The 23,642-nt window shown below is 57.8% G+C and overlaps 5 protein-coding genes across 30 annotated transcripts in view; 2 read left to right on the forward strand and 3 right to left on the reverse strand.

Moving 5' to 3' along the window:
• Window positions 1–9, reverse strand: part of LOC128752033 (caskin-1-like) — a 17,280-nt gene extending 17,271 nt beyond the window's left edge. For all 19 annotated transcript variants that reach the window (XM_053853065.1, XM_053853062.1, XM_053853063.1 and 16 more), the window contains exon 1: window positions 1–9. This exon is cut by the window's left edge. The gene's annotated coding sequence lies outside the window, so the exon portion shown is untranslated.
• A 131-nt stretch (window positions 10–140) lies between these two features.
• socs1b (suppressor of cytokine signaling 1b) lies at window positions 141–3,295 on the reverse strand. 3 transcript variants are annotated; one of them, XM_053853081.1, is made up of 4 exons: window positions 2,898–3,295; window positions 1,380–1,661; window positions 1,043–1,218; window positions 141–973 (listed from the first exon to the last, which is right to left on the reverse strand). In XM_053853081.1, the coding sequence occupies exons 2-4, from the start codon at window positions 1,515–1,517 to the stop codon at window positions 649–651; spliced, it is 639 nt and encodes a 212-aa protein (XP_053709056.1). In that variant the 5' UTR covers window positions 1,518–1,661; window positions 2,898–3,295; the 3' UTR covers window positions 141–648. The 3 variants fall into 3 exon arrangements, with proteins under 3 accessions (XP_053709056.1, XP_053709053.1, XP_053709055.1); XM_053853078.1 differs by having other exon boundaries at window positions 1,043–1,221; window positions 2,898–3,220; XM_053853080.1 differs by lacking the exon at window positions 2,898–3,295 and adding an exon at window positions 1,874–2,873 and having other exon boundaries at window positions 1,043–1,221.
• A 632-nt stretch (window positions 3,296–3,927) lies between these two features.
• LOC128752043 (ATP synthase membrane subunit K, mitochondrial-like) lies at window positions 3,928–5,859 on the reverse strand. Of its 2 annotated transcripts, none has more exons than XM_053853083.1 (3): window positions 5,722–5,859; window positions 4,611–4,703; window positions 3,928–4,060 (listed from the first exon to the last, which is right to left on the reverse strand). In XM_053853083.1, exons 1-3 carry the CDS (start codon window positions 5,788–5,790, stop codon window positions 3,977–3,979), a joined length of 246 nt encoding a protein of 81 aa, XP_053709058.1. In that variant the 5' UTR covers window positions 5,791–5,859; the 3' UTR covers window positions 3,928–3,976. The 2 variants fall into 2 exon arrangements, with proteins under 2 accessions (XP_053709058.1, XP_053709057.1); XM_053853082.1 differs by having other exon boundaries at window positions 5,543–5,839.
• Window positions 5,860–5,996: 137 nt separating this feature from the next.
• Window positions 5,997–20,339, forward strand: LOC128752037 (protein kinase C beta type-like). Of its 4 annotated transcripts, none has more exons than XM_053853072.1 (17): window positions 5,998–7,206; window positions 7,416–7,447; window positions 10,863–10,945; window positions 11,213–11,324; window positions 11,546–11,674; window positions 12,726–12,882; window positions 12,946–13,080; window positions 13,145–13,241; window positions 13,307–13,450; window positions 13,517–13,690; window positions 13,751–13,842; window positions 14,750–14,812; window positions 15,013–15,151; window positions 15,204–15,284; window positions 15,357–15,464; window positions 15,534–15,674; window positions 15,855–18,462. In XM_053853072.1, the coding sequence occupies exons 1-17, from the start codon at window positions 7,043–7,045 to the stop codon at window positions 16,005–16,007; spliced, it is 2,004 nt and encodes a 667-aa protein (XP_053709047.1). In that variant the 5' UTR covers window positions 5,998–7,042; the 3' UTR covers window positions 16,008–18,462. The 4 variants fall into 4 exon arrangements, with proteins under 4 accessions (XP_053709045.1, XP_053709047.1, XP_053709044.1 ...); XM_053853071.1 differs by lacking the exon at window positions 15,855–18,462 and adding an exon at window positions 18,469–20,339 and having other exon boundaries at window positions 6,000–7,206; XM_053853070.1 differs by having other exon boundaries at window positions 5,997–7,206; window positions 15,357–15,674.
• Window positions 20,340–20,550: 211 nt separating this feature from the next.
• On the forward strand, window positions 20,551–23,411 carry LOC128752039 (voltage-dependent calcium channel gamma-3 subunit-like). Of its 2 annotated transcripts, XM_053853074.1 has the most exons (4): window positions 20,551–21,202; window positions 21,985–22,068; window positions 22,137–22,277; window positions 22,344–23,411. In XM_053853074.1, the coding sequence occupies exons 1-4, from the start codon at window positions 20,992–20,994 to the stop codon at window positions 22,868–22,870; spliced, it is 963 nt and encodes a 320-aa protein (XP_053709049.1). In that variant the 5' UTR covers window positions 20,551–20,991; the 3' UTR covers window positions 22,871–23,411. The 2 variants fall into 2 exon arrangements, with proteins under 2 accessions (XP_053709049.1, XP_053709050.1); XM_053853075.1 differs by lacking the exon at window positions 21,985–22,068 and having other exon boundaries at window positions 22,344–23,410.
• Window positions 23,412–23,642: the final 231 nt, after the last annotated feature.

Genomic DNA, 23,642 nt, shown 5'->3' on the forward strand with positions numbered 1-23,642 from the left:
CGCGCCACCTCCTCCAGCACGGGCGAGCGAGCGAGCGTGCGCGCCCTTACGTAAGCACGCGTTGATCCCGCGCGCGCCCCCGCGGTCACGTCAGTCCACAGAGGACCGGATCACGCGGGGGCAGCGGGCGCGCGCCCCAGTCACCGAGGGGAACCCTCCGAGATGCTTCCGACCCAAGACCACGTGACGCCCTGGTCCGGCTTCAAACCTGACGAGCTCGATTTAATGGGAGGAGGCCCCGGGTCGGGGACAGCAGGAGAGCAGCTGCTGCCCCCGCGACCCAGAGAGCAGAAGAAGCGGGACTGAGACACGACCGTGAGTGAGGAGCCCGAGCTCGGACTGAATCCGTGCGTGACCCCGGTGCAGAGGTCAGCGTCACGCAGACGCGCCGCAGATGAACGACCACTCTGGAAGCAACTCCCCTTTAATGACGTCACTTCTCACACAGTCTGAGGTCCGATGACCAACATCACGAATCTAAAAGTGGTTCCGGATTTGAAGGCGATTCACCATTCAAGGACAAACACAACCTTCCACATGGGAACTGAGCGACTTCTCTGATTCAGAGAAAGCGGAGTGGCGCCCTCGTGTGGCCGCTACCGGCGAGCGCGCTGTCACCGCAGGTGTCCAGCGAGTCTCCAGTTGGCGCTAAATGGCGTGCGGGTACGCGCCGACGTAGTCCCTCAGCTCCGCGCTGAGCCCTGCGAACGTCCTGAGCGCGCCGGCGCCGTGCGTCTTGACCAGAGCGCGGCGGCAGAGCTGCTTGAGGCGCTCGGGCCGCTCGCGGCGGTGCGGCCTGGTGAGCTTGCAGGAGCCGCTGGTGTAGTGCGCCAGCAGGGCGAACATCGACGGGAAGCTCTTGGCGCTGCCGCTCAGGCGGAAGCGCAGGCACTCGATGAGGACGCGCACGCTGGTGGGCGCCTGCTCGCTCTGGTAGCTGAGCGTGAAGAAGACGTCCGGCTGGCTGCTGTCTCTGTGGGGGGGAGGGGGGAGGGGAGGGTGAGCGAGGCGACGGACGGGCGGAGGGAGTGGCCACACCCACCTGATGAGGAAGGTCCCGACAGGTGCCTGAGCCAGAGCGTGGTGAGCGTCCGCCATGCTGGTGGCGCCCCAGTAGAAGCCGCTGTGCTGCAGCTGCCGGTGCGTCAGGCGCACCAGCTCGTACTCCTCCCGACTGGCGAAGGGCCGAAAGTGGCACGGCAAACTCTCGCCGTCCGTCTGCTGCGGCGGAGAGAGGAAGCCTCACTTTCACTTTCCACAGTTGCACACACTGGGACTCAGCCAAGATTGTGAACTATGATCAGAAGCGCCCCCTTCTGATCACTGGTAAGAAAATGAAAAGAGGGGTCTGCGGCGCCCCCAGCTGGAGGGAGGCTCACCTGGGTCCCGCACTGCAGCTCCTCCTCTAACCTCAGCAGAAGCTGGTCCAACGGACCGGCCTCCGGGCTCTGGGTGGGGGCGCTATTGGGGCCTTCTGGGTCTGGACTTGCGTTTCTGTCCTGGTTGTGTTTCACCATCCTACACCGGAGGAGACGTGCGCTCCTCCTCTCGACCACCGGGGGCAGCGAACTCCATGGTGAAGGCCTGGCCCGCGGCTCATCGCTGCAACGTCATCTCAGACACGTGGGAGGCCGGGCCGCCGGGTCCTGTCGCCGGCGGAGCTGAAAGACAGGCGTGAGAGTGAGTGGCAGCTGTTTGGCCCCGCCCTCTGATCCACGTGGACGCAACACTCGGTCACACTTTCACTTTCATTCTGACTGGCTGGAGCCCAGCGTGCTGCGCAGTGTTTTCACTGAGGTTCAGAGGAAGATCAGGACCAGACCAGACCTCCTGCTCAGCTCAACAGGTCCTCAACACGACCGTGGTGTCTGACCTGGGCTCAGTGGCACGGCTGCTGTCCAACACCCGGGTCCACTCCCTCCCTCCAAGTTCCACAGACGAGGCTTTGGACCAGATGCTGCTTTCTAAAGACTCAGATCACAGAGCGCCGCCTTGTGAATCCCTAACCCTGACCCAGCTCAAGAAAGAAAGAAAAGCTAAAATGAAAAAATCCAAATCAAACTTGGGTCGATGTTTGACTGAAAGGTCAAGGACCTGCCGGCTCCTCGGGTCCGTCTCACGCAGCACAGAGGACTGAACAGAGCAGAGGTCACAGTGGAGGTCGGCCGCACAGCCGGCTCCTCACAGGCCGACGCAGAGGCTCAGCAGGGGAAGAGCACCGCGTCCCAGGCACGAGGCGGCTGTCGAGCCTCCGATCCCACCCTCACAAGACCCCGCTCCTTTCCTCAGAGCACTCGTCGATTTGTTTGAGGGATGGAGGAGGCCAGGAAGGCCGGCCGCTCGCTGGCGACACGCTTCCAGCTGAGCACAACGTCTTGTCTTTCTCTTCACAGAAACTTGAGGACTTTCACTTCCAATCGACGTCAGACGCGACACAGTTGGCCGGTCTGGTCACCAGTTGACACTTGACAATATCAGGAGGTTTATTCAGGTCATTCTTTTTTAAAGCCAAACAAAAACAGAACAATGCTGGAATAAAAGTGTAACGTGCAACTCAATTCATGTCTTTTCTTTTTAAAAGCCTGCTCTTATTTCCGAAATGAATGTGAATGTTTTCTGCTAAAGGTGACAACACACCTGACTGTGTTGTCGTTCACCTGTGTGCAGGACACTGAAGGTCCAGCTCCCTCGCCCGGCGTCCTCCTTCTACAATCATCATCAGAAGTTTCAGATCTGTATCGCACCGAACGTCTGGAGCGCGTTCCCGACCTGTGTGTTCTGCACACTGTTTGAGCGAAGCAGCAACGAAGCGGCAGGGTGGATCGATCACAGAACCTTCTCGCGTGTTTTCAGGAGAAGAAGCGCGACAGGAGCCGAGGAGACCGGCGGAGGCGTACCTGCTGGTTGACGTTGAGTCTGCGGGGTCCACGGAGACTGCTCCAGAGCGAGCGCGACTGCGGTCCGCTGGCGGCCGTCACTCACCTGGGCGCGCGAGCGTCCTCGGCCTGGAACCTCCGCAGAATACAGGACACAATATTTACTTTCGCTTTGACTCGGTGGGTGTGGAGGGGGCTCGTGACGTCACCGGCGCTGACTCGGACACGACGGATCCGGCGCGACTCGAGTTCCGCCCGGAGAAGACCCTGGTCCCCGAGTGTGACCCAGGTGTGGCCGGGAAGCGGCTCGGCGCGCCGCGTTCACTTTCGCTTTTGACGAGTTCCAATAAACCACGTGACCTCCTCGAAACGGCCCGCTCGCGTGCGCGCGCACTTCCCTGGTCGAAACTTTTTTCCACGTGTCAACGTGACGTCTCGAGGGTGTTGTTGAGGTGCGAACCCGAGTTCTTCCCCCTGGACGTCCGTCTCCAGGCTCGCGTCCATGACGTCATTGTTGCGGGCCTCCTCACTGCAGGACGGTGGATTTCAGGCCCAGTGTGTGGAGACCCGGTCCTCCATGATGGCATCATCACGGAGTCGAGCTTCAAGCAACTTTTCCTCCACATGGAACCTTTCTGTACTGGAGGAGCTGGACCTCACCAGCGAGCCTGGAGACGCTTCAGTCAGGACTCAACAGGTGGAGCACCAGGTGGAGCACCAGGTGGAGCACCAGGTGGAGCACCAGAGGCACACCAGGAGGAGCACCAGAGGCGCACCAGGAGGAGCACAAGAGGCGCACCAGGTGGAGCACGAGAGGCGCACCAGGTGGAGCACCAGAGGCACACCAGGTGGAGCACAAGAGGCGCACCAGGTGGAGCACGAGAGGCGCACCAGGTGGAGCACCAGAGGCACACCAGGAGGAGCACAAGAGGCGCACCAGGTGGAGCACCAGGAGGAGCACCAGAGGCACACCAGGAGGAGCACCAGGTGGAGCCGTCAAGAGGTCGTCTCATCTGCTCTCTCATCTCAACACAAAAAACCACAGGCCAAGCATGGAGAGATGCTTTATTGGAGTCACATGATCATGCCAACAACAAGGTTCAGGACGGCGACGGTTTATTCTGTTGGTGAACGTAATACGCCGCCGCCGCTGCCAGCAGGATCCCGTAGGTGGCCAGGACGCACTGCAGGGGGCGACAGAGAGGGCAGTTGAGGAGGTGTGTGAACCTGCTTCAGTCATAATGCACCAACCACACCATCAAACTGAAGCTTGGACTTGTGGGGACCAGCAAACAGGTCCAGTTTGAGGATTAAAACATCAAAACAAGTGGGTGATTCTAACTGGGTCCTGGTTCACATGAGCCAGGTGTTTTGGAGGGTTAGGTTGAGGGTGAGTGGCTGGGGGAAGGAGGGTGGCCAGGAGAGGTCCCCACAAGGCAGTGTGCGTGTGTGTGTGAGTGTGTGTGTGGTGTCTTCATCATTTCTGACAAGTGACTTCAGACTGAAACTGAAGGAGCCTCAGTGAGTCATGATGAAAGAAGCAAGACTGGTATTGAAAGCACCAGATCCCGGTTGGCTCTGATGCAGTCCCTCCTGCACACCAGCAGGTGGCAGACACCCGTAACGCCAGCAGAAAACCAGACGGTGAGGCGAGGAGGAGTATCACCAGTGGATCAGGTTCACCATGGTCACACGACACAAATGACAGTCTGAGAGGCAGAGTGCGACGCTCACGTTTCGGCGTCCCTGCAGAGTGTAGCTGTTGAAGTGCTTCCTCAGTCCCGTGAGCTGCGCGGGCGGCGGCGCCTCCACGCCAAAGATCTGCCTCTGCAACAGAGGAGAGCACAGAGAGGTTCTGACGGCAGGCCAGCAGGCAGAAGCAAGGGGGTCATGGACGGGACCAGGGGAAAAGTGAGAAGCAGAGTCACTCCTCAGAGTGTCCTCTCCTGCCTGGTCCACCTCGGGTCCCGGGCTGGGGTCCAGCTCCCACGGCAGCTGTGTTCACGTGTTTCTGATGAACTTCAATCGACGTCACAACTTTGGACCTTGAACAACAGATTAGGCTAGACCTGGGCAAAGTGTGGCCCGGGGGCCATATTCCGCCCAATGCCTGTATTTCCGTGGCCCTTTTGGCGTCAGGCTAAAACTATAAGTGACATGTTGTAATTTTTCTGATTTCTTTTTTGTTTCTCTTTAGGTGACCACCACTTTGGCGGTAAGTATAGCATGTCCGTGTTTGAGGACTAGAATCTTCGGTGCTTTTCATTGGCCATTTTTGTGTGCTTTTCTTGTACCTCAAAACACATTGAAGCAATATTGAAAATACATTTTGAAATGCATTGCCTTCTGGTCCATCATTATGTTGATTTATATTCAACATGCACGCACATCAAATGAAACATTTCGACAGGTTTCATGGCATATTTACACTTCTGAATATCCTTACTGACAGTTCATCCTTGTAGGTTTGTTTTGTCCTTGTTGGTTCAGTATATATATATATATATATATATATATATATATATATATATATATATATATATATATATATATATATATATATATATGATATTTTCCCGTCAGGTTTTGTAGTCATCGCTGTCTTGCTTCTGTTGATGATGCCCCCCCCCACAACAGTTACACTGGCCCTTGAGAAAGGTGCCCACCGTCCCTGCGCGCAGCCCCTGGACTCGTGCGTCAGGCTCTACAGGTCGACGGTCACCAAACGTTTCCGGGAGCAACGTGCTGGTCTTCATCAGGGATGATTCGTCCTGGTCTGGTTCGTGGTTCAGACGGAACACTCGGGTCACAGCCTCGCGCGCGGCAGCCTCGCGTGGCTTCTCACCTTCACTTCGGTGATCAAGTGTCCGAAGCTGGTCAGTGGGATCCGCGTTTTCACCGGAGACGTCGGCATCGCAGTGAGGACTGGCGGCGGTTGAGGTAGTTTTTCTGAGGTCACCGGCGTTGGACGCACTTCCGGACTGCGACAGCTGCTCAGTGAGGGCGGGGCTTCGAGTCGGTTACACAAACTGCGGCGGCTGCATTTCGGCTGTGCGGACACCAGATGGCGGCACAAGCCGACTTCATGAGCGGAGCCGACACCAGACCTATGACGTCATTGTCCGTCCGTTCATGATTTTGGCAGACTTGTTTTTGCATGAACGCACGTTTTGGAGAAATCAGCGACAGCGCCGAGAAGGTGACGGGTTCGGCTCGCGAGCCTAACTGGATCAGAAGCGCCTGAGCGCTGGGAAGGCGGAGGATTTCTGCGGACAGCAGGGGGCAGTAGCGGGCAGGAGCCGCTGGATCCACCTGGATCCGCGCCTGGTTCTTCCTGCGAATGAAGTCTTGAACCTTCCCTCTACGCTTGCTGGCGGATCACGTGACCTCCGCGGCGGAGGCAGGCGAGCTTCAAACATGGTGCTGGAATATGCGTGCGTGTGAGCCGCGTGTGTTGGTAGGGTGGAGTTCAGTCCGGGAAGATTCTCGCCTCACCGAGTTCGGAGGCTGGGAGTCAGAGTAGCTGCGACCACCCACGTGTGACACCTGGACACGTGATTCTGACCTCGGAAAAACCGACTCGTCACGTCCCCCTCAGCGTGAGCTGCAGGTTGGACTGTGACGCGAGCCTGCAGAGGGCGACGATCCCACCAGGTTTGGGTCACAGCAAGGACGCGTCGACAAAGGCAGTGCCGCTGGAGGAGACGATGGACACGACGCAAACTATCGCGTGACAAGCGAGGCGCTCCGAGAAGCGAATGAAGGCTGAGTGTCCAGTGCAAAACAGAGGGATGTCGGGGTGACGGAGGGGTTGTTAACCAGGCAGTCAGTAGCGATTGATTATTGACTCGCTGAGCGTCTGCTACAGATGGATCTGCAGAGATTAGACGAGTGAGAGAAAATCAGAAGGCATTGATCACTGCGGTGATGCGATCATCCAGCAGAGACTCAGACAAGAGCTGCAGCCCGAGAGGTCAGTGAGAGGGGGAGGAGCGAGAGAGGGGGAGTCAGTGAGAGAGAGAGAGAGAGAGCGAGCGAGCGAGCGAGAGATCGCGGGGTTCTGGAGCCGCCGGTAGCAGCCGCAGCGGCAGCAGCAGCGCCGGGACTCGCAGCGACCCAACACCGCGGCGGCCTCTCCCCCCTGCCTCCCTCGCTTCCTCGCTAAGATGGCGGACCCCAGCAGCGACGGAGAGATGCCGGAGAGCGCGCGAGGATTCGCCCGCCAGGGAGCCCTGCGCCAGAAGAACGTCCACGAGGTGAAGAACCACAAGTTCATCGCGCGCTTCTTCAAGCAGCCCACCTTCTGCAGCCACTGCACCGACTTCATCTGGTGAGTGACACAGGTGGTCCACTTGCTGCTGCCGCAGTCTCGCCGCTGCGCCATGGCGACGCACGAGCGTCACTGCGACAGGACCGCGGCCCCGGCTGGCGGCGGGAAAAGTGCCGCAGCGCCGGAGCTCCGGAGGAGGAGGAGCGCAGCCGCGCAGGGCCGCGCGCCGCAGACACCTTCTCACGCTCCGTCCTCTCTGTCTCTCGCAGGGGGTTTGGAAAACAAGGCTTCCAGTGTCAAGGTAAGAGGCTGCGCTGCCTGAGTGTGTGCGTGCGTGCGTGCGTGAGGGGCCGGGAGGGAGGGGGCGCGCGGCAGACCTGCTTGGTTCTGGGGTCACTTCCTCCTCCTCCTCCTCCTCACTGGTCCAGCTGAGCGCTCACGTGACCGGCCGCCGTGCTGCAGTTCCCTCAGAAGCAAGAAGTTCGCTCGCGCTCTGACGCAGGAACTCGTGGTCAGGTTGAGGAACAGGCTGCTGTCACGTGACCACACTTGTGGTCGGGACCAGCGTGTCCTCTGGACCCGTCCTGTAGGTTTGCGCCGCGGCGCCCTCTTGGTGCCGGAAGTCTCCTCGTCGAAACATGGCCAGTTGAGTTGCCCAGCGCCATCTCCCTCTCCAGCGAGTCTGAGTCAGGTGCGCGCTGACATGCTAGCATGCTAGCACGATGCGTTCAGGGACCTGAAGCGAGAACTGGACCGACACGGTCTGACAGCGCGGTGGACTGGTGGTGAGCCGAGTCGCGGTGGGAAGTTTCCCCAGTTGAATGTTGAAGTTGAGGGGTTGGTGTGGCTTCCAGGAACATGTGGGACATTTGGTTTTCTCCTGCAAGCTTTGAGTTCGTCACTTCATTTATGTGCTGTCAAACAAACCCCGCACTCCCTCCATAGCGATGTTGACTTTGGACCATTTCTCGTCCCCTTAAACTTTGACAGTGACTCACTTTTTTGCAGCCATACATCTTCCAATATCCAAACTGTATTTTCTGTCACGTGACCTTATTTTTGCTCTTTTTAAGGAGCTTCCCTGTGTTTTTCTTTCTTTCTTTTCTTTTTTCTTTTTTTATGTTAAATGATTCATTGTTTTACACTTTTTTTAGTACGTGTTTTCTCCCATTATCTTGCCACCATAACGATGACCTTGGCATGTCAAGGTCGATAGCGGGAGGAGGTCCCGGGTGCGACCCTCCAGGGCCATTGCGTGTGACCTCGCCCAAGACGGCGCGGCTTCCGAGTCGCGGCTCCTCGCTGCTGAACACTGGCGATGTGAGGCGGGCTGGTTGCCGTGGCGACGGAGCGGCCGTCCAGCTGCTGACAGACCGCAGCAGCTCTCCAACTGTGCTGCCAGAGCGCCGCACGTGTTTGTGCTCCACCTGCTGTTGTTGGACCAACAAGCGCCGGCCGCTGAGTCACAGCAGCGCGGAGGACGTCCACTCACAACGCTGAACTTCAGCGCACAAGTCTCCAGTTCTCACAAGTCTGTCGCCGTGGAAACCCGTTTCTGACACAAACAGCTCGGAAGCTCACGAGTCCCACCAGACTTGACTGGTCCGAACACGCTACACCGTCGTACTTTCCCTGGCTTGATCTTCACTGAGATGAAGTGACTCTCACATCCACTCAACCTCACCTCTGGATGATTCCTGTTTGGCGTCTAGACGGTTTGACTCTTTGTTCTGGACTCATTTCCTCTCCTGCTTGAGTGGCTTGGTCTTATTTTCCCGTCATATTTGATGTTTTATATCGAATATAATCTTTTATTTGCTTTAACTTTGAGACACAATAATCATCAGTTGACTTTGATCCATTGTTTCTAGCCTATTTGTGGAGTCAGAGTGCAGTCTTTCTGTGTGTATTTAGAGCCGGCCCTCTGTGAGGTCAGGAAGGGGGCGGGGCTTCACAGCTGGGCGGGGCTGCGCCCAACAAATCAGGTTCTGTTGCTGACCCGCTGGAATGTCAGACGTGTGTGGACGAGTCTTGACCCGCTCGCTTGCATCTGTGCTCGAATACCTGCCTCTGACTCCACACTCTCATGAGTCTCCTCTGATGCACGAGTCTCTCCGCCTCTGACTCGGTCGGTAGCGAGTCACTTTCAAGATCAAGGATTCCGGAGTGAGCTGGGAGTGGCTGACTCTGGACCAGACTCGTGGAGCCTGAAAGAGTCAGAGTCACTGGACTGATTTGCTCAGAGAGTGAGATTTGAGGAGTCGCTTGTGTGAGCAACTGGCCTCTCTAGACGAGTCATTGCTGCGCTCGGCGGCTCTCATCCCCGGATCAATACCTTGCAAATGGAATCGTCGATTCGGGGCAGTGACACCAGTGTGGTCTGGCACTGATCCGACTCCTCTCGCTGCGGAGCCACCGCGCTGCACGAGTCACTGACATCATGCATCTGCTTGGCAGGCTAGAGAGGGCTCTTCGCGAGTCCCAGCGCAGACCTGTCAGTCCACCTGTGAGTCACCACTCGTGCAGGCGTGTCTGAGTTGATTCATGAGCTGAGGAATGAGTCACAGCGAGCCATCGCTGAGGTTTTCTGGCACCATGCTGTCAAGAGCAGGTGGGCGGGGCCACGTGCCACCTCAGGGTTCAGCCTGGTTCCTAGGCAACAGAGACCTCACAGGCAGGTCACTGTGTGTGTTTGTGGTGCTTCAGAGCCCACACATGTCTGTCTCTCCCTCCTTGTGGGGACCTCCTCTCCTGGCCACCCCCCTTTCCCCAACCTCTCCCCGTGAACACAGGACTCTGGACCCAGTTATTTTGAGGTCCTGTGGGGACCGGCAAAAGGTCCCCACAAAGACACAAGGTTGGTCAAGAATGGGTCCCCAGAAGGCAGGATAAACAAGTCCACTCACACACACACACAGAGCAATCCTCCGCCCCCTCAAACTGCTGCAGCTGCACCCGTCTGCTGCAGCCCACACACACACACACGCACGTGGCAGCTCCTACTGTGTTGTGCTGCAGGTTCGGTGACGGCAAACCTGGTCTGATGTCACCAGGAACCTGCCCAGAGGGTCCTTCCCGTGTCACTTCCTCTTCACGCCTTTCACAATAAGAGGGTGAGGAGGAAGTCCGACCTGGTCGACACTCTGAGAGAGTCAAGTCCAGTGAGTCTAGTCTGGAGCCGGGGGACTGTGATGGAGCCTGTGGTTGCCATGGTAACGTTTGGTCAGGATTTTCTCAATGACTGTACGGGACTGTGTGTGTGTGTGCAGCTTCCATCTGGTGACTCTCTCTCTCTCACACACACACACACACACACCAGCAGCAGCAGCCCAAACTGCAGCTGTCACCATGGCAACACATGAACAGCTAATGAGCAGGTGAATAATGAAGAGTGTGTGTGTGAGAGAGAGAGACCATGTCTTCACGCGGAGTCACTCCATGACTCCGGTGGAGAGGGAACTGAATGATGGAGTCATGTGGCCTCCGTGGAGAGAGGTGGCGCTGTGGCCACGGCCACACAGCTGGACTGGACCGGCTGCGGTGGCGCTGACAGGTCGGCGTCTTGAGGAGGACTCAGCAGGGGCTCGGCTCCAAGGGTCACCCCAAGTGCATGTTTGAGCGGAGTCAGACCGTCACAGCTGAGCGGCCCGAGCCGCCGGGGCCCGGCCGCAGGTCATGTGACCTCGCTCTGACTCTGCCTCTCTGTTTCTCTGCAGTGTGTTGCTTTGTCGTCCACAAGCGCTGCCATGAGTTCGTCACCTTCTCCTGCCCAGGGGCCGACAAGGGTCCCGCCTCTGACGTAGGTCCAACTCTCACACACACGCGCCGTCGCTATCCTTGTGAGGACCTCTCACCGCCGTCGCGGCTCGCCTGAACCGGACCCAGTTATCATGAACTCGTTTGACTGAGCTCCTAACCCTCACGCGACGGAGGCTGGTCCTCACAAGGATGGCCCACACACACCCTCAGTGGGGACTGAGTTGATGGTTAGCTCAAAAGTAGGTCATTGCTCATGTAGCATTGTTAACCAAGTCAGCTGACTCAGCGGTCTCTCTCTCTCTCCCAGGACCCGCGCAGCAAACACAAGTTCAAGGTGCACACCTACTCCAGCCCGACCTTCTGCGACCACTGCGGCTCGCTGCTCTACGGCCTCATCCACCAGGGCATGAAGTGCGACCGTGAGTGCCGCGCAGCCTCCTGTGTGGGGCGCGCCCGCCCTCTGGTGGCCACACTCTCGCACTGCACGCGTCAGACAATCCCACATCACAAGTGTTACTCCTGAAAAAGCTTTCAGACGCCTTCATGTGAATGAATCAAGTTATTCATGTTCACCTTGCATTGAAAACTGTGCCCGTCTGATCTGACGGTGACCTCTGACCTCCTCTGCCCCCCCCCCCAGACTGCATGATGAACATCCACAAGCGCTGCGTGGCCAACGTCCCCAGTCTGTGCGGCACCGACCACACGGAGAGGAGGGGACGGATCCACATCTCTGCCCTGATCAGTGACCACACGCTCACCGTCACCAGTGAGACACGCCCGCGCACGCACACACACACACACACACACGCTCGTATCGCTCTCCTCGTGGGGACCTCCTCTCCTCCACATGGCTCACCTGAACCAGGTCTCTGGACCAGACTGGACCCAGTCAGTTTGAAGTTTGAACCCTCAGACTGAACCATGTGGGCTCCAACAAAAGGGCCCCTCATTGGCATCAGGTCCTCACAAGGATAGTGCTTTGTCAAGAATTAGTCCCACAAGTCAGGATCAACCAGACACACACTTTCTCTCCCTCACCCCCTCTGTCTCCCCTCTCCTCTGCCCCCTCTTCTCCCCCTCTGTCTCCCCCTCTCTCCCTCTGTATCACACTCTCTCTCTCTCTCCCTCTCTCTCTCTCCCTCTCTCTCCCTCTCTCTCTCTCTCCCTCTGTATCACACTCTCTCTCTCCCTCTCTCTCTCCTCTCTCTCTCTCTCCCTCTCTCTCTCCCTCTCTCTCCCTCTCTCTCTCTCTCTCTCTCCCTCTGTATCACACTCTCTCTCTCTCCCTCACTCTCCCTCTCTCTCTCCCTCTGTATCACACTCTCTCTCCCTCTCTCTCTCTCCCTCTGTATCACACTCTCTCTCTCTCTCTCTCTCTCTCCCTCTCTCTCTCTCTCCCTCTGTATCACACTCTCTCTCTCTCTCTCTCTCTCTCCCTCTCTCTCTCTCTCTCTCCCTCTTTATCACACTCTCTCTCTCCCTCACCCCCTCTGTCTCCCCCTCTCTCCCTCTGTATCACACTCTCTCACTTTATCTCCCCCATCCCTCTGTCTCCCCTGCTCTCCCCCATCCCCCCTCCCCTGGCTCAATCTAAATCTGGATCAGTCCATTAGTGGGTCGATGAGGTAACGATCGACCCACATGTGGAGCCACGTTGGTCCTGGTGAGCGGACAGATCCATCTGAGCTCAGGTCAGGTGACCTGTGAGCGACGGCCAGGTGGTGTGTCACACCTCGTGGCTGGGTCCTGTCCAGCGAGCCCTTGTCATGGCGACCACACAACTCACAACCCCCTGACCCGACTCTGTGTCCCTGCAGTCAAGGAGGCCCGGAACCTGGTCCCCATGGACCCCAACGGGCTGTCGGACCCCTACGTGAAGCTGAAGCTGATCCCCGACCCCAAGAGCGAGAGCAAGCAGAAGACCAAAACCATCAAGTGCTGCCTGAACCCCACCTGGAACGAGACCTTCACCTTGTGAGTCCGGACCCTCACCGTGGCAACGCGGCGCCGGCAGCAACCTGTGTGTGGTCTCCTCAGCTCCCTGAAGGAGAGCGACAAGGACCGCCGGCTCTCGGTGGAGATCTGGGACTGGGACCTGACCAGCCGCAACGACTTCATGGGCTCCCTGTCCTTCGGCATCTCCGAGCTGCAGAAGCAGGGGATGGACGGCTGGTAAGGAGCGGGCGGGGGGCGGCTCCGGGCCCGGGTCCCACCGTGCTGCGCTCCCCTGCCGCAGGTTCAAGCTGCTGTCTCAGGAAGAGGGCGAGTATTTCAACGTCCCCGTGCAGCCCGACGGAGAGGACGGCAACGAGGAGCTGCGTCAGAAGCTGGAGGTGAGACGGCTGCTGGCCGGAGACCCTGCGGCCGCGTCTTGACCCCGCTCCTCTGCCCTGTCCAGAGGGCGCGGGTGGGACCCGGGAAGCCCGCCGACTCCTCCTCCTCCTCCTCCGTCTGCAAGTACGACAGCAACGGCAACCAGGACCGGGTCAAGCTGTCGGACTTCAACTTCATCATGGTGCTGGGGAAGGGCAGCTTCGGGAAGGTGAGGGCAGCCCCCGGGGGCGGGGGGGGCGGGGCCTGTGGCCACGGAGCCTGACCGTGTCTGCAGGTGATGCTGGCCGAGAGGAAGGGCACGGACGAGCTCTATGCCGTCAAGATCCTGAAGAAAGACGTGGTGATCCAGGACGATGACGTGGAGTGCACCATGGTGGAGAAGAGGGTCCTGGCTCTGTCGGGGAAGCCGCCCTTCCTCACGCAGCTGCACTCCTGCTTCCAGACCATGGTAGGAGCCGCAGCCACAGCCGCCGTCGCCGCCGCTGATGCTCTGCTCTGCCCCCTGCAGGACCGGCTGTACTTTGTCATGGAGTACATCAACGGCGGAGACCTCATGTACCAGATCCAGCAGGTCGGAAAGTTCAAGGAGCCGCACGCCGTGTGAGTGTCCGGCGCCACACCGGGGACGACTCGTGTCACGCGTCAGTCGCCTGAATGCTCGACCACGCTTCTTCTGAGCTAACAACTGACACTGGTCGACTCTGACTCTCTGGATCCCTGTTTCTTTGATGAGATGGAGTGGTCCTCACAGGTTCTCTGAGGCGCTCCTCTGCCTTGGTCCACATCAACACATGCAGCTCTCCCGCTGCCAAGGTGTCAACACCCCATGAGGCTTCACTGATGGAGGACACACTCTCACAGGCAGCGCTAATGCTAGGAGCCGCCATCAGTTAGGGACCATCAACAAGTTCTAAAGCCTCAAAGTCAGAGTGACATCTTCAATAAGGCCATGGAAAACAAGCATTTTAGGAGAGAGAATTGTGAGAAGGTTTTTCACCACACAAGACAAAGGACTGACAGTTTGGATCATGATCCGGAGAATAGACTCTGACTCCATGATCATTTCTTCACCTGATGGTTTCTATCTAGCAAATGTGTCCAGACTGCTCCATAGTTCAACTGTTCAGAGACATGAGACACAGCAGACAGACAGACAGACAGACGGCTCCATTGAAGCCCTAAATAAAGCTGGCAGAGCAGCCTGTCAGACACCAGCGGCTTCTACCAGAGACCTGAAACATTGAGTTGCTCATCTCTGCACTGCAGAGTTCACTCTTCTATTGACACGTCAACAAACCATGGTGTTGGAAACCATGGGTTTATCCTGATCCCTAACCGGTGCTGATGCAGGAGGCTGCAGCTGGTCCGAGGGAGGTCACTCAGTGAGGCGCTGGTGTTGGAAACACGTGGAGCCTTTGTGTTGACGACTGTGGCGGCCGGCGTCACATCTGCGTGACAGACAGGAAGTGTGGTGGGAGGAGTCTCACCGCCTGCACCTCTCTTCCAGGTTCTACGCGGCTGAGATCGCCACCGGACTCTTCTTCCTTCACTCCAAGGGCATCGTGTACCGGTCAGTGGTCACTGTGAGTGCTGTGGGACGGAGACGGGTCCAGTCTCTGGTCCCGGGTCAGGTCCCGTGCTGGCTGGTGTCCGGGGAGGGTGTGTGTGTGTGTGCGTGTGTGTGTGTGTGTCGAGTCGTCGACGCGGTGGGAAGGATGGAGGAGCAAAAGAGTCGGACCCCAGAGGCAGCTGAGCTCGGTGTCTCTCCAGGGACCTGAAGCTGGACAACGTGATGCTGGACTCTGAAGGTCACATCAAGATCGCAGACTTCGGCATGTGCAAGGAGAACATGCTGGACGGCGTCACCACCAAGACCTTCTGTGGGACGCCGGACTACATTGCCCCCGAGGTGGGAGGCCGCCCGCCGCCCGCCGGCGCCCCCTGACTGTGGTGTCTTCCAGATCATCGCGTACCAACCGTACGGGAAGTCGGTGGACTGGTGGGCCTTCGGCGTGCTGCTATACGAGATGCTAGCCGGGCAGGTGAGGCTCGCGCCGCACTCCAGCCCGCCCGCCCACCTACCCACCTACCCACCTGCCCTTGTGTGTCCGCAGCCGCCCTTCGACGGCGAGGACGAGGACGAGCTATTCCAGTCCATCATGGAGCACCACGTGTCCTACCCCAAGTCCATGTCCAAAGAAGCCGTGGCCATCTGCAAGGGGGTGAGTGGCGGCGGCGTCTTCCCGAGCCCTGAGGTCTTCCTGCGATTGTGTGTGTGTGTGTGTGTGCAGCTGATGACCAAGCACCCGGGCAAGCGGCTGGGCTGCGGGCCGGAGGGCGAGCGCGACATCAAGGAGCACGCCTTCTTCCGCTACATCGACTGGGAGAAGCTGGAGAACAAAGAAGTGCAGCCGCCGTTCAAGCCCAAAGCCGTGAGTGTCTGCGCCGTGTCCCGCCACCGCCTCCCCCGTCTCATGCCATCACCTCCGCCGCCGCCGCCGCCGCGGCTCGCACCAATGGGAGTGCAGCGCTTCCATCGGTGTAGCGTGTCGGTGTGCTGGTGCGTCCTGCGCTCACCTCATCCCTCCATCTCTCTCTCCTCTCCATGGCAGTGTGGGCGCCTCGCCGAGAACTTTGACCGCTTTTTCACTCGCCACCCCCCCGAGCTGACCCCCCCAGATCAGGAGCTCATAGCCAACCTGGACCAGGAAGAGTTCCACGGATTCTCCTTTGTAAACCCGGAGTACTCGCGCTCCGCCCCCTGACACCGCGGCGGGGTCACGCTTCACCGGCCCGTTTGACATTTGTGGGAAACACTGCCGCTACCAGTCTAGCACCATCAGAAAAATGCTGACTCATGCTGGCAACTGCCGCCGTCGAATGTCACCTCCAGACACATTCGTGCCAATCGTCGTTGACACGTTAGCATCCTGCCGAAGTGTCTGTCTTCAGTGTTCTCTCCTCGCCACCGATCCATTAGCGCAACACTTGCTAGTGTTGTCTCAATGCTATGCTAGGCTAAAGGCTGTGCAAGTGACTTTATCTGTATTCAATTAAAACCAAACATTTACATCTACATGTTGCGCTGTAGTTAGCTGCTGTGGCGAAGTGTCACTTGACCAAAACGTTAGTACAGCATTCACGGGTTAGCATAGCCGCACGCTTGTTTACATGAGCACTGAGTCATTAGAAAGCTATACTTACGATGCTATGCTAATCTACATGTCCTTTGTTTCATGTTCAGGTTTTGACCAATTTATTTGAGCTAGCATCGGGCTGCCAATGAGGCTTTGCTAATGTCTGAATTCAGCTACGGTTCGTCGGCCGCACGCTAATAGAAATCTGTCATGTGGGCCATGATCAGTCATCACCTGTATTCAGGCCAACAGTTGCTATAGCAAACATGTGTCAACACCAATTCATTCTCATCCAGTTAGCTTTGAATGCAGGGGCTGCGTTTGAGCGTGTAACTCTTCAGTATTCTGTAGTCGTCATTTTTTTTGCTATTTTAGCGGATGCTGTGCAGCTGTCACTCAAAACTGTGTCAGTTAGCAGCGGTTCTTTAAGCATCGTCGGCCATTTCTCAGCTGCTGCCTGATGAGTTGAATCAGAGCTGGACCTTATTTGAAGCTAACAAGAGACGCTAGCATTTTAGCAGGTTGGGTCAAGTGCATTTGCTGTGTGTTTGCAACAGGATTGTTCCTGAGCTCTGCTAGCTTCACGACTGAATGCTGCGCGAGCCGTGAGGCTGAAGTGGGTGTCTCTTCGACCAGAGTCCATTTCCCAAAAGTGTCAAACTTGTCCTGCTAATGTCGTTACCTGGATGCTAACGTGGACTCGATTGTGGTCCGGGTCCGTATGTGGTGGCCCCCTGCAGGTTCAGAGGTCAGAAGCAAGCGTTCAGAAAGAGGGGCGGAATGTTTGGAGCAAATGTCCTCCACATTCGTCCCAAAGACACATTTGTGAATTAAATTCAATTTAAAGAAATCCCAATCGATCCATAAAATGCGATTTGTGGATTAAATGTTACAAAAAAGATATTGAAATTTAAAAGTGGGAAATGAAATCACAAACTTTATTGAAAAATAAACTTCAACTCGATTCTCATCAAAATGATTGGTTCAGACACAAACAAAGAGGAAGTGCAAACCATGTCGCCGAGGAACGTTCTGGACCAGACACGTGAAGAGTCCACTGTAGCTGCAGCGGCCATCGTCCGGCGCCACGCTCTGTCGGGTCTCCAGGTTCCCTCAGTGGTGGCGCGGCGGCCCTCCCCTCGTTCCTCTGTGATGATGTGACAGGAAGTCTGGAGCGAACCTGTGTGCACCTCATCTGTTCTGGACTCTTCTTCACTCAAGCCTCAGCCTCATCTGCTGAGGCTCCGCCCCCAGCAGTGACCAATATTATTGACCCACACGTATCGTAGTGCAATGTGCTGGCTGGGACAGCAGGGGGCACTAGCCTTACTGGGGTCCTGGACAAGAGGCGGTCAGCTCTGTCAGTAGGGTGCCGTGCCACGGGCCGAGCGCCGACTCATGCGGCAGACCTCAGTCACCCAGCACCGTCGTTGTGCTTGGAGGGACTTTGAGGAAAAACTTGGAATCAGAGACGTGGAGCAGCAGGAAGCAGAACAAGTGACACAGGTCTGGCAGAAGAGTCACCGCAGGCTGCTGATGGATGGACACACACACACACACACGTCTGCCTCTCTGTCCTTGTGGGGACCTCCCCTGGCTGGGGTCCAGCCAAATGGTCCCCACAAGTATGACTGTACGAGGTACAGGCGCACACACACACACACCTGCCTGCCAGTCCTGTGAGTCACGCTCCAGGTAGGAAACACCTGTGTGCGTCACTCTGTGTGTGTGTGTGTGTGTGCGTCAGTCCTGAGGTCCTGACCGGTCTTTGTGGGCCTCCCTCTGTCTGCTGTGTCCCGGTTAGTACAATCCGATCCTTCAAACTGGCTCCAGAAGACAGGAGCCCTCGTCTTCCTGTCGGGTCACATGACCACCCGGGTCTCTCTGAGAGACTGGGATGACTCGGGTCTCTCTGAGAGACTTTGTCAGTGGAGAGCTTCGTCTTCTGGCTCAGCTCTTTCCTACCGACCGAAGCTCCGCCTCCGTCCTCCCCTTCAGAGTGTGGCGAGGTCAGGCCCCTCCTCCGCCGACCGAACCCCCTCCCTCCTCGACTCTGCTCCGTCTCAACTTCCGTCTGTGTCTCCGGCAGAAATCCCGGCGCGATGTGGGAAACTTCGACAAAGAGTTCACCAAGATGGCGGTGGAGCTGACGCCCACGGACAAACTCTTCATCATGAACCTGGACCAGAACGAGTTCCAGGGCTTTTCCTACACGAACCCGGAGTTCGTCATTCAAGTGTGAGGGGTGGGGTCGCGAACCCCGGACGCCAACCTTCTGATGCTATGCCAAACTCCACAAACACACTGAAATAACTCCAGATGTGCGGTGTGACTGGCTGAGTCACATGATCCGCGTGTGCGTGTGCGTGTGCGTGTGTGTCTGCTCCACCATCAATGTGTCATGTATGTGCAGCGACACACACGTGGCTGTGAAGAGCAGGACGTTTTCTACGAGCCTCGTGTCCGAGTCGACTGATGCGTCTCGTCTTCCGAATTTATGCAAAAAAAAGAAAAAGTGAAAAAAAAAAACCCATCCCCACCATACGGCGCTTCAGCGGGTCTCTGTGGCGGCAGGCTGCCGGTGCCGCTGGTGGTGGTGCCGCTCCTCTATGCATGCATTCTCTCGGTGGTTCTGCTCTCCATCACCTCTTGTGTTAGGTCAGTCGTCCCTGTGAGGAAGGCGCCTCCTTCTTCCAGGCTCTGTGGAGTGAATATATAACGTCGGTGTAATAACTATCGTGTCATTGTGTAGATGGGAGCGAGCACTGGACCCCAGGTCCCACGTCCCCTTCAACTCTGGCCCGGGTGGGTCTGACTCTGGTGACTCTGGCCCGGGTGAGTCCGTCCCGGGTCCAGCAGGATCTCCCTGCTCTGTCGTGGGGTCAGGTGGTCGGTACTGTCCACTGCGGACCCGCAGGGGTCTCGTCAGGTTGTAGGATTCAGTCAGCATGGTGGGGTTCACCAAGTCTCCGACAGAGGCGACACAGCTCCAGGTCCCCTGGCGGCTCCCGGACCACGAGACATTCTTTCCCGACACCGGTCCTGTTGGGGAGCCTCATGTCGTGTGTGACACTGCCATCAGGTCCGTTTCATGGCGTGACCCCACTGACCCCAGGTGGCGGCCGGACTCATGACCCCACCACCTGGAAACACCTGTGCAGAGCCGGGGTTAGGCTCACATGACCACTCTGGCTCTGGAACGTTCCGCAAGTCTCCTGACTCAGAAAGAACAGTGGTGGGAGCCCCGGGGCGGAGCGAGGGCCGCACGTGTGCAGGAAGCCCAGAACTATGCAAAAGGCAGACGAAGAGGAGGATGCGGCCGCGGTGCATCCACTTGCGCGTGAGACTCTCCTCCAGTATCAACATCTACATTAAAGATTGTGGTCTTCATGACGTGTCCGGCTCTTGTGTTCAGCAGGTGACCTCACCTGAGTCTAACACTTCTGGGAGTCACAGCCAGCATGGTGACTGTGGAGGAGAAGCTCAGAAGAAACCACGACTTTGGACTGGAGCCCGCTGTGTTCAGGCTCGAGGAGAAGCCCAAAGTGAGCCTTGGTGAAGTCACGCAGACAAGGTCAAGGTCAAGGTGATCATGGCTGTAGGTGCTGCCAGCCACACTGCAGGTCCAGGTGGACGAGGTTCTGAGCATCTTGGTGCAGAGAGCAGGTCTGCTCCAGTCCTGCTGAGCTCCATGAGGACGAGTCTCTCCAGTCCGAACACATCAAGTCCAGTCGAGTCACATCGACGCTCCCTTCGCTCCCACTGATGAAGACGGCGAGGAGGAAGTCCGTCCTGCCAGATCCTCCCTGACCTGCTGCCACTCTTCCTCTCCATCGTCCTCCTCACCCCGCCCAGGGCTCCAGGACACGGAGCGAGGCCCACGAGTGGCCTTCCCCTCCAGCAGCTCCCTCTCCTGGGTCGGCCCTGGGGCCTCCTCCCACTTGAGCGCCTTGCTAGTCCAGATCATGGTTGGACCCTGCAGCTTCACTCCAACACCTGCGGAGCGGCTCCAGAGAACCCACCACTCGGGGCCTCACTTCTCCTCTGCTTGGAGTGAAACTTCCGTCTGGATTCTCCAGCCCAGAAGTCGTGCAGCTTCAGGTGTCGCTGTCCGCGGTGCTGAAGTGAACCACCGCTCTGTGCCGAAGCTCACACACAGGTCTGTCTCTCTCTCTTTGTGGGCACCTCCTCTCCTGGCCATCACCCTTTCCCCGGGCGCTGCGACCTAAACATGTGCCTCGCCTGAACCTGGACTCTGGACCTGACAGGAAGTTTCTTCCTCCAGCAAAGGGGCCCCACAAAGTCCTCACAAGGATAGTGGTTATATGAAGAACTGGTCCCCACAGTGAGAGACAAACAAGCCCCCTCACTCACTCACACACACTCTCACTCACTCACACATGAACACACACTGTCACACAGATGGAGGCGGGATCAGTCGAGCAGATCCAGTCCGGACCCTGCAGCCGAGGCGTTCACATCTGGAGCCGCTCTCCCTCCGCGTCGCCATGGAAACCCCTCTGCCCTGCACTTGTGCGTGAACCTGCTCCGACATGTGGAGGCCCGGCGCCGAGGTGAGACCCAGGTGAGAGCGGCGGCGCCGAGAGTCGACATGAGGCTGTGCAACCGCGGCTTCATGATGCTGATGACCACGGCCGGCGCCTTCTGCGCCTTCAGCCTCATGACCATCGCCGTGGGAACCGACTACTGGCTCTACTCCCGCGGCGTGTGCCGCTCCAAGAACCACAACGACAACGAGACGGTCCGCAAGAATGAGGAGGTTCTGACCCACTCTGGGCTGTGGAGGACCTGCTGCACCGAGGGTGAACGCTCACACTCACACACACACGCTCACACACACAGACTCACACTCACAGACTCACACACACAGACTCACACACACGCTCACACACACAGACTCACACACACGCTCACACACACAGACTCACACACATGCTCACACACACAGACTCACACACACAGACTCACACACACAGACTCACACACACGCTCACACACACAGACTCACACTCACAGACTCACACTCACAGACTCACACACACGCTCACACACACAGACTCACACACATGCTCACACACACGCTCACACACACCATGTGAAACTTTGGTGTCGTGATTCTTGAGCAGATCACATGACCGCGCTGCCGTGGTCAGCATGTTCAGGTTCAACCCCACCTGTGGTTGTGTGTGTGTGTTGAACTTGTTCTGATCTGACCTCTGACCCCAGGCAGCTGGGTCAGACGTGTCTTCACTCAGAGCAGCGACAGTCTTCTTTAAAGCCGAGCGAACGAGTGAAAGACTTCCTCTCCTGTCATTGGTGGAATTGTTGCCACTGACTGGATGTTTTAGTAACCATGGCAACGGAGCCACATCATCAATAGTGGTCAATGGAGAGCGGCCGGGACGGCGAAGCCGTCGATAGTTTCCTGAGTGTGCGGGAGGCGTTTCTGGGTCAGAGGTCACAGGGCGTCGGCGGGAACATCACGTGAGCGGCGAGAGCCACTCCTCCAGGCTGGGCCCCGGGGCCTCGGGTTGTCGCGGCGGCTCTGAGGACCAGGTCACATGTCTCTGGTTGGCTCCTCCAGGAACCTTCCGGGGCGTGTGCAAAGACATCGACCACTTCTCGGAGGACGGCGGCTACGAGCAGGACGCGGCTGAGTATTTGCTCCGTGGGTGAGAGGCCGGCATGTCCGCGGGCGTGGTGCCGGGCTCTCACCCGCTCCTCGCTTCTCCCCAGGGGCAGTCCGGGCCTCCAGCCTCTTCCCCATCCTCAGCGTGGGCCTGCTGTTCCTGGGCGGCGTGTGTGTGGCGGCCAGCGAGTTCTACAAGTCTCACTACAACGTCATCCTCTGCGCAGGCATCCTCTTCGTGTCGGCAGGTCGGGGCTGGGGTCTGGGCGCCGGTGAGCCGCCGGGCTGTGACCTTGTGCTCCTGGTCTCCTCAGGTCTCAGCAACATCATCGGCATCATCGTCTACATCTCGGCCAACTCGGACGACCCCAGCCAGAGCGACAACAAGAAGAGCTACTCCTACGGCTGGTCCTTCTACTTCGGGGCGCTGTCTTTCGTGCTGGCGGAGATGGTGGGGGTGCTGGCGGTCCACGTCTTCATCGAGAAGCACAGGCAGCTGCGCACCAAAGGCCGGCCCTCGCTCCTCAAGCCCCCCAGCTCCTGCGGCTCCGCCTACTACCGCAACCGCTACTGCCAGAACCGCTGCCGCCGCTACAGCTCCCGCAGCAACCACAGCGCCGCCGAGTCGGCCGCGCACTCCTCTCTGATGAGGGACTCTGAGCAGGAGTCCAAGGAGGCCCAGCTGGAGGGTCTGCCGGAGCCGACAGACGTCGGCTCGGAGTTCATGCTCTACGCCTTGGCGCCGCCGGTGAAAGATGGTGGCCTGGAAGGGACAGACATGGAGGGCCACGGGGCGACGGATGTGCTGGCGGGGAGCAACAGGCGGACGACGCCCGTCTGAGGCACCTGGATGGTGGCGCCATCCTCAGGACAGTTGAGGTCCGAGTCGGCGTCCTCGGCTTGGGGGTCAAAGCGAAGGACGAGGAGAAGGGAGTGCAGTGAGGTGGAGCAGGAGCTTCACCAGGAGACTCAGGAGTCTGATGATGATGATGGAGGTGAGGAAGAGGAGCACAGTGAAGAGGGTCATGAGGACGTGAGCGATGATCCTGCTCGGAGCCACCTCAGGTCTTCTCTGATCCTGTGAAGAGATCTCTGGCTCCGTGGTGGTCTTGGTCCTCACATCCTCTGCTGTTACATGAACATGCGACTCCGACTGGGGCAGGACGACTTCCAACACGTGAACAGAAGCACCACGCCCTGCTTTGTCGGACCAAAAATCAAAGGTCCATTAGCGCAGTCGAACTGGTGTTTGTGTGTCCGAGTGAGAGCGTCGTGTCGTCAGATGGACCTGCGGCGGTGCTTCGAGGAGGCAACGCCTTCGATTCAGGAAACGTGAAGGAGAGAGAAGAAACCAAGCCAATAACTGACTGGTGTTTATGCCTCTGAATAAAACTGTTCTTGCTGAAACCACGTCCCATTGGGTTCAATAACGCGACTCGCCTCGCCACCGCCTTCTGTCCCCACAGACTCTTCCTCATGTAGGAGCAGCAGGAACACAACTGCTGTCACAGCCAGGAATGGAAAAGTCATGCCTTTGATCTCCTTTCTCCTTTCGTGTTCAAAGTCCATGAGTCCATTTGAGGGTGCTCAACTCTTTTGTTTTTCATTAGTCG

Source organism: Synchiropus splendidus, unplaced genomic scaffold, assembly GCF_027744825.2.
Source record: "Synchiropus splendidus isolate RoL2022-P1 unplaced genomic scaffold, RoL_Sspl_1.0 HiC_scaffold_61, whole genome shotgun sequence".
In the NCBI taxonomy this organism is placed as follows: domain Eukaryota; kingdom Metazoa; phylum Chordata; class Actinopteri; order Syngnathiformes; family Callionymidae; genus Synchiropus; species Synchiropus splendidus.

Bases quoted from the DNA above. Each gene is read 5' to 3' on its own strand.
- socs1b (XM_053853078.1), bottom strand. From the start codon at position 1,517: ATGGTGAAACACAACCAGGACAGAAACGCAAGTCCAGACCCAGAAGGC. The intron at 1,222-1,379 runs GTGAGCCTCCCT...TCTCCGCCGCAG, and splicing joins AGCTGCAGTGCGGGACCCAG to CAGACGGACGGCGAGAGTTT. The intron at 974-1,042 runs GTGGGTGTGGCC...TCCCCCCCACAG, and splicing joins GTCGGGACCTTCCTCATCAG to AGACAGCAGCCAGCCGGACG.
- LOC128752043 (XM_053853082.1), bottom strand. From the start codon at position 5,632: ATGAAGACCAGCACGTTGCTCCCGGAAACGTTTGGTGACCGTCGACCT. The intron at 4,704-5,542 runs GTGGGCACCTTT...CCTCTGTTGCAG, and splicing joins AGGGGCTGCGCGCAGGGACG to AGGCAGATCTTTGGCGTGGA. The intron at 4,061-4,610 runs GTGAGCGTCGCA...CGCCCCCTGCAG, and splicing joins CTCTGCAGGGACGCCGAAAC to TGCGTCCTGGCCACCTACGG.
- LOC128752037 (XM_053853070.1), top strand. From the start codon at position 7,043: ATGGCGGACCCCAGCAGCGACGGAGAGATGCCGGAGAGCGCGCGAGGA. The intron at 7,207-7,415 runs GTGAGTGACACA...TGTCTCTCGCAG, and splicing joins CACTGCACCGACTTCATCTG to GGGGTTTGGAAAACAAGGCT. The intron at 13,242-13,306 runs GTGAGACGGCTG...TGCCCTGTCCAG, and splicing joins AGCTGCGTCAGAAGCTGGAG to AGGGCGCGGGTGGGACCCGG.
- LOC128752039 (XM_053853074.1), top strand. From the start codon at position 20,992: ATGAGGCTGTGCAACCGCGGCTTCATGATGCTGATGACCACGGCCGGC. The intron at 21,203-21,984 runs GTGAACGCTCAC...TGGCTCCTCCAG, and splicing joins GAGGACCTGCTGCACCGAGG to GAACCTTCCGGGGCGTGTGC. The intron at 22,069-22,136 runs GTGGGTGAGAGG...GCTTCTCCCCAG, and splicing joins CGCGGCTGAGTATTTGCTCC to GGGCAGTCCGGGCCTCCAGC.